At 32.3% G+C, this 8,305-nt stretch overlaps 1 protein-coding gene across 1 annotated transcript; it reads left to right on the plus strand.

The window, feature by feature from the left end:
* Positions 1-1,180: 1,180 nt before the first annotated feature.
* Positions 1,181-2,783, plus strand: LOC127129239 (probable WRKY transcription factor 49). Its single transcript, XM_051058497.1, has 3 exons — positions 1,181-1,583; positions 1,666-1,809; positions 2,044-2,783. Exons 1-3 carry the CDS (start codon positions 1,273-1,275, stop codon positions 2,573-2,575), a joined length of 987 nt encoding a protein of 328 aa, XP_050914454.1. The 5' UTR covers positions 1,181-1,272; the 3' UTR covers positions 2,576-2,783.
* The last annotated feature ends 5,522 nt before the right edge of the window (positions 2,784-8,305 follow it).

Consider the following 8,305-nt stretch of genomic DNA (forward strand, 5'->3'; position numbering starts at 1 on the left):
ATTGCATTGTCACGTAATTTTTGTCACATGGTGATGCACCAATCCCATCACATAACAAGACAATATAAGCATTTAAAAGAAAACATGTCAGTAGTACTAATGTTTTCAAAATGTCAACGCCTCCCTCTCCATAATGCTTCATCACCCTATCTTGTTTGTATGGGTTTTAAACTTTTTCAATCCCAAAAACTAATCTAAAACCATAGCCATATATCAAATTTATCATCATCATCATGTAAGAAAATGAAAATTAGACATTAAAATACAATACAAATAATATTTTTGTTTTTTTCTTACAAATATAATGATCAAAATTTGACTCCTAAAAATAAATAAATCAAAAGTTATATAATTAAATTCAAACATCTGCATTCGAATTATTAACACAACAATAACAATAATAATAATAATAATATTTAACAATGTTTAAATATTGCCATCGAAAAAACATTAAAAATCTTGATGTTTTAATCTAGATCTAAAAAAATAGATTTATATCTTCGATTTTAACTTAAACATCATAGTTTCGATGTCTTTGTGACTTCAGCATAATAGCAATTGTTTTAATTGTATTTGATTGCAATTATTCATGATATAAAACATATTTGTGCATGAATCTTCGATCCCAATTTGATGGATTTTTATTTAATGCAATAAAAAATTTATACATTGATGTCATATGACAACAATGATCGTTGAATTAAGATCAAATAATATAAAAACACACGTGAATTCTAATTTTTAAAAAAATCTAAAATATCAAATTTAAAATTTAAACCGTCTGATTCTAATCCACGGAAAATTGATAATCAGAATAGCAACCGTATGTAATTTTGATCCCTAGATAATATCTTGATCCAGTAAAGAATCCAAAAAACCATAAAATTTACAACCGTTCCACTTCCTAATTGTTTACAATCATTAAAGGAAAAAATAACAAAGAAACTAACCTCATGCAATTGAATGCTTAGATTCCACATAGTAATTAAGTTGTATGGATAGTAAAAAAGAAACATTTTAAATTATGAGCTAGTGAAAAAAAACACATGATTTTATAGCTAACCGACAAGATTCCAACATTGTTTGGAATAGAAAATCTCCACAAAAGTCAACCTAGAATACATACAAAAAAAACCACACAGCCACCTTGCTTGGCTTATTTTAAAAGTCAAGATGGTATCAACACATCACAATTCACAACTACCTCCTCATCTATCTGCTCCATTCACCTAAGTCCACATTTCAATTATACTATTTTCTCTTTAAAGCCTAATGAGTATGATTGAGTCATCCATCTCAAAGACAATGATGATGGAAAAAGTTATGAGTTCTAGTTGGTCAGAACAAGGGTCAGAAGATGATGAGCTTTTAAGAGAGCTTTTAGATGATGAGACTCCTCTTTTTATGTTGCCACAAGAGAGAGTAAATGAAGTAAGCAACAATATGAGTCATGATTCTTCAAAAGACCAACCTTTTAATAGGTTCATTTCAAATATTTATTCAGGTCCTACTATTTCAGATATTGAAAATGCTTTGTTTGTTACTAACCAAAGAGAGACTTTTCCACAAATTTCATCAACAAGGTATGAAGAACACATAAACATCCTTTTCTTAATAACTAAGTATGGATACTTATTTGATGTGTGTTATTGTGTTTTGTTTCAGAGTTTCTATATTGGAAGGAAGTTTGAGTAAGATTGAGAATAAGTACACTTTGAAAATCAAATGCTTTGGAAATGGAATGGGTGATGATGGATATAGGTGGAGGAAATATGGTCAAAAATCCATTAAGAATAGCCCAAATCCTAGGTAAATTCTTCAAAACTTTTTAGGTATGAAAACGAAATGGTAATAACCACTGAAAAATCACGTACTGAATCGTGAGTATTAAAGTTCAAATTCTAGTGATAACATCTAATCTGACTATATTGACTTACATCATTTAAGATAAGATTAGCAGACATGTATTTACTTTCTTTCATATGTTCTTAATAAACTTAAGTACAAAATTTAATTAATTTTTTTATTGTATGAAACAAACAGAAGTTACTATAGGTGCACCAACCCAAGATGTAGTGCTAAGAAGCAAGTTGAAAGATCCAATGAAGATCATGACACTCTTATAATCACTTATGAAGGGCTTCACTTGCACTTTACTTATCCTTATTTCCTAGTGGGCCAATCACATCAATCTAGTTCTCATCCACCAATCAAGAGGCCCAAGCCCACATCTTCAAAAGGCCCAACACAAGCCCATCAAGGAAATGATGTTCATGAAGGCCAGAATATGAATATACAAGAAGCCCATGAAGCCCAAGCTAGTGCTTCTTTGGAACTCATATCACCACCCACCTTATTGGACTCTACACAAGATTTGGCCCAAGAAAATTTGGGCTCACAAGGGTTGCTTGAAGATATGGTGCCATTCATGGTTAGGAACCCTACAAACAATGTTGATAGTGATGATTACTCAGAATTTTCTTTTTCCTCACAACATTCTCCTCCAATGTTATGGACTTCTGGTTGTTCCACTTCCACCTCTTGTTATGCCGTTGGTTTAAATTCTAGTGTTTAGATTATACATATCTATAGGTAAATATTTGAAAACTCAATAATTATAATGCTAAGGAGGGTTGTTACAATTTTATGTTAATTTAATTATATCATGTAATATTTTTTTTATAGGAAATGTCATGTATTAGTATAGTTTGAATTTCATGTTATTGATGGAAAATATACGTGATCTATTTTACATTTAATTTTTAAAAATTAAATGTATTTTTTTTTGTTGTCCTCGTCTATAAAGTGAGAATACAATGGGTTGAATTAGACTTTGTTAAGTTTTAATAGAGCATGTAAAAAAATAAGGCTTAGGTCTACCTATAGTTTTTTATAGATTTATTTTCGGATTTGAATTTGACATTTTCAATAGTATTGTTGGCCTCTTAGACTACTTAAAGACTATTTTATTTAAACATATTTAAATTAGTAATTACTATATATTTAAATAGACTAGTAGGCTAGAAGACCAAAGGCACTAAAACTATTTTTGTATTGATTTTTTTGAACTTACCTAGTCAATAAGTTTTGTGAAACTATTTGCTTATTTGCAGTGAACACAATATCTGTGAACCTACCTATTTTTGTATTTAAATTAGTAATTACTATATGTTTAAATATACTAGTAGGCTAGAAGGCCAACGACACTAAGACTATTTTTGTATTGATTTTTTTGAACCTACCTACGATGTATATGCAAAGCCACAATGTGACTAATATGTGAATAATCAATTTCCTTTGTTCTTGACCCTGCTTCGTTGTATTTATAGTTGTACTCTTTAATCCAACATTCATGACCTTGACAATTCTAGACGTTACATCACTATGTACATTTGATGTCTTGTACCTTTGTCTGACTTTTGAATATGTGACTCACATATGAGTCAACTACGTCACTTAATTCTGAGTTTGACTTATGATGTGGCGACTTTGTCCATGTGGCAAGCACATCCTCATAACTTCGAGATCATTTGATACGATATGAATATGTGTTACGTTATTTATAATCGTCCACAATCCCTCAAGATGTAGGGGTGAAGTGGTTAAAGATGATGTTTGAAGGTCCAAACCAACTTAAGGCCAACCAAATTGTTTACAATCACTTAAGCATGAGACCTATAAGGGCGGAGTAGTTTAATAACAGTCTTGAATCCCTTATTGTTGAAGCCTGTAAGGGCGAAGTGGTTTAATGACAATCTTGAGTCCATCATTCCCGAGGCCAACAAAGGGAAAAATTATTGAGGGAGAAGACATAATAGTCAGAGTCATTCATTCCCAAGGCTTGCAAGAGGCAAAATGATTGAGGACAATGATATGATAACATGTAGTCCCTCAGGCTCGAGGCCCGCAAGGGAAAAATGGTTGAGGGTGGAGATAAGATAACCAATAGTCATCAAGCTTTATGCCTATAAAGGGGTGAAATTGGTTGATAACTCACCTCTATTTCGTGCTTCGAGACATGTATATATAACCCATTTAACCTAATTGATTGCGAAGAATGTCATACCAGATTTATAAACTTATAGTGGTGTGTATGACCCCATTTTATAAAGGAAAGTGGATAATGACTCACAACCAAGATTTTCATGATGTGATTTAAAAAACTGTCATTTCTTAAGGTGAATATCTTGGTCACACCTTCTCCGACCTTATTTCACCTAGCAATGCGGTGGAAAGCTCACCACATAAGATATACTAGGACATGGTGAGTTCGTCGTTGTGACTTAGTCTGTGGGTCATATTGCACATTCTTATTTAATCCTTCTACGAGCATTTCATGTAACCTAAAGCAAGTGGACTAAGGCATGTTGGTATCAAGTGAACTTGGTGAAGATGTAAAAAGCACAAGAAAATGGGGGTTTGAATTGGGTTTTATAAGCAAAAGTTTTTTCCAAAACAAGAACACCACAAACAAGTTAATAACAAAGAGATAAAAACACAAGTATTTTTATCCTGGTTCACTTGAATCTCAAAGCTACTCCAGTCCACCCGCCAAGGTGATTTTGCCTCATACATAAGGATTTAATCCACTATAATCAATAGATTACAATAATCACAAAGAATAACCTTCTTTGTCTTCTCAAGGATCCAACTATACCCTAGTCTCCTTAAGGACTCACAAAGAACAACCTTCTTTGTCTTCTCAATGATAACCTCCTCGAGGAATCAAACAAACCGCTTGAATAATATTTAGTGTGTTACAAGTTACTTCTATACAAGCAAATTTTACACAAATGATAAACAAACACTTAAAGAAAAACTGTGTACAAATAAATGATAGCTTTTCACAAAGAAATAGACTTGTCAAAATATTGTGTCACCAGCGTTTTCTTCAAGTATCCAAGTCTTACTTATATATCATAAGAAGAAGACTGTTGGAGGTCGAAAAGGGAAAAGACCATAGAGCGGATGTCCACTGTTGGATGGGAGAGGAGTCATACTTCATACTGTCATTCGCCCATAAAATCAGTGGCAGGTGTGATGTATAGTACTGTCCTTTCCCACGAAATCAGATAGTGGAAGGGATGCCCGATTTGTAATATGTATTATTTGATAAAGTTCCCATTTGATCTTATCTTCAAGTTCATCGCCTTATGATGAAAGTTGATGAAGCATGAAATGAAGAAACATAAAGCTGGATTCAAAAACTTCAGAATCTTTGGTCAGAACCTTGACAACATCAGTAGTCTGGCTTGAGATCTTCAGTATCTTCAGAGTCTTCAGAATCTTTAGTCAGAACCTTGATAACTTCAATCGGCTGACTTGAGATCTTCAGAGTCTTCAACTACATAACACAACTTCATAAGCTTGCCATTCTTCAGAAGTTTGGTGATCAGAGTCACATCCAAAAGCATGAACTGAGAGAATATTGCAGCAACAACATGGTGTTTCCTCAGAAGCTTCTCAGGAGTGAATCAACATAGAAACATAAAGATTATTACAACAAAAATATTGAACATCTTTCAAAACTTCTAATAGCTGGCGCAAACGCGAATTTGGAACATATTGTTTAGAAACTGATGACATTGCACGTCATATATTCCGAATTAGAACTGGTTGTTAAAGCTACACAATAACAAACCATTAGGGTACCAAAATTATTCTCACACAAATACAATATTGTTATCATCAAAACTCAAGGTATAAATGCATAACCAAATCCTATTCTAACACTTGGGTCATTATATTTCATAATATCCATAAACCCTAAACTCAAGTAATAATTTCAACATGACATATAAATGTTGATCTGATCTAGGCGATTACTCTAATGATCGTGTTTTGTAAATTTCTCCCTTCTTGGCACTTTGTTGACTACATAACCATTTGGTGAGTTCAATTAACTGATTTAAGCAAGAATACATATTTATTTGATGACTAAATCTCATCTCGACAAGTTTCATATAATGATCTCACACATGAGCCAAGATGAACAACTAGGACATCATTATTTATTTAAAAATTAAGAGAGTGTATTTCACCTTCATATTGAAGGTTGGACGACTTTATCTTATTTATTTATTATAAGGTATGAAAGGTTATTTATGATGAAGGGGCACACTAAACATGTTTGAGCATATAATTGATATACTTCACCCATTAAATTTATTGCTAATGTCTTGCAAGTGGGAGTTCGAGCGATATTCAACAACAACATTGATTTTTAATTGATTTTTCCTTGGCAAGATAAACTAATATTATGTTAGAATAAGATTTCCACCGTAGAGTTTAATGTGACAGGTCCACCCTTATATTGCAACGATACTACATAGGGTGTAGTGATATCCCCGAAGGGTGCAGTGATTTGGTGAAGAACTCGAATTCCCTTGTTGATTTTCTAGTTAGTAATAATCAATTGACACCATATGCTTCTTGTGAATTCAACCCGTAGGTTACAAATGACAACCTATGCCCATGTGTTCAAGGCTTCAAAGGCGTGAAAAAGATATCAATCCTCTACCATATGTAGTTTTGATGAAGACAAAGATTGATGAAGACTATCAAAGAAGAAAGAGCTTAAAATAGCACATGATGAATGCTCCAATAATGAAGCTTAAATCAATACGTTTGATCAAGTTTAAGGATTGATAAAGACTATAGTTATCAAAGAAGATATATTGTTGGACAAGCTTTGAACTATGTGCAAGATAATCAAGATTAATAAACATCAATTAAGGTTTGTTGCAATTCATAACATATCTCTTAAGATGCACAAGAAAATCACATCAATCTTCATCTATAAAATCCATGAATATCATGCATCAAAACCATTGAAACTAAGCCATCAAAAGATGATTTATACACTTTTTAAATCAGGTAATCAACTACATGATTTAAGTAACCGGTTACCAGTTGTTGCAGTCTAATATTTTTTAACATTGGAAAAGTTGATTTCTACACTTTTTAAATCAGGTAACTGGTTACCTGATTTAAGTAATCGGTTATAGGGTCATTCTGCTTGAATTGTTTTAAATGTTACAAAGGTGGTAATTGGTTACACCTTTTATGTAACCAGTTATACACTGCATAATTGTGACTTTTCATGAACCATTGTCATTCCAAACCATTGTAAAACTTCATGAAACTTCTACAGACTTATGCATCTTATCTCAAAGGTTTCTTAGGGTGTATTTAAGGCAAGATACATCAATTTTTCAAACAACCTCTTTCATACAAATTTTAATACAATTCAAATCAATTTTCTAAGTGTTCATTTATTTTCAAAATATTGAAGTTTGTGGATAACATTCAAATCATTCAAAAAGTTTCATAATATGTTCTTAGCATTTAAGGTGTCGTAACTTAATCATCAAGTTCCATATTACAAAAGTGTGTTGTAACTTAATCATCAAGTTTGTGGTGGTGATAAGTTTTTTATCGTAAAAGGTTTTCTGAATTGGTGTAATTCAAATTTCTTTGAATTGGTGTAATTCAAAGTCCACCATAGTGTTTGGTGTTTAGGTTAGAAGATTTTTAGAGAGGTCTTGGTGTGAGACTAGTGCAAAGATCTAAAATAGTGAAAAATCCTTCAAGGTATGAAGGGACTAGATGTACCCTTGATTGATATGGGCAACTAGTATAATTCATTGTGTTCTTTATTTTGTAGCACTTTAATTTTCTGCACTTTATCTTCCTAAGAACATAACTTCCACACAAAAAAAGTTAAGAATTATTGCACAAAATCGAGAAAAATATGGCAACACCAATTCACCCCCTTATAAGTTGCATCTAGTAGTTACAATTGGCATCTGAGCAAGAGTTAGGTAACTTGCTCCTATATTCAGGTAAAAATGTTTTCCATAAAAGGGTTCTTAGGAGAAGGTGGCAGTGTCAATATACCACCATGTTTTGTTGGTGAAAACTATGATTTTTTGAAAATTAGGATGCAAATGTTTCTTGAATCACAAGGGGCAGAAGTTTGGAAATCCAATTAAAAATGGTGCCTACATTCCATCCATGCTTGTAAATGGCGTAAGTCAACCAAAAACTGAAGATACATGGAATGATGAAGATAACAAGAAAATTATTCATGACAATAAAGCCAAAAACATATTAGCATCTTCATTGGGAATGGATGAGTTCTTTAGGGTATCAACTTTCCAAACCGTTAAAGAAATGTGTGATACTTTTCAAATCACTGATGAAGGCACATATGAAGTCAAAAGATTGAAATTGAACATTTTATCACAAGAATATGAAATGTCCACAATGTTATCCCATTAAAACATTCTAGATATGAAAAATA

The sequence above is a fragment of the Lathyrus oleraceus genome, chromosome 3 (genome assembly GCF_024323335.1).
Source record: "Lathyrus oleraceus cultivar Zhongwan6 chromosome 3, CAAS_Psat_ZW6_1.0, whole genome shotgun sequence".
Classification (NCBI taxonomy): Eukaryota; Viridiplantae; Streptophyta; class Magnoliopsida; order Fabales; family Fabaceae; genus Lathyrus; species Lathyrus oleraceus.

Coding starts and splice junctions, on each gene's coding strand:
- LOC127129239 (XM_051058497.1), top strand. CDS start 1,273: ATGAGTATGATTGAGTCATCCATCTCAAAGACAATGATGATGGAAAAA. Junction 1,584..1,665: donor CCACAAATTTCATCAACAAG/GTATGAAGAACA, acceptor GTTTTGTTTCAG/AGTTTCTATATTGGAAGGAA. Junction 1,810..2,043: donor AAGAATAGCCCAAATCCTAG/GTAAATTCTTCA, acceptor TGAAACAAACAG/AAGTTACTATAGGTGCACCA.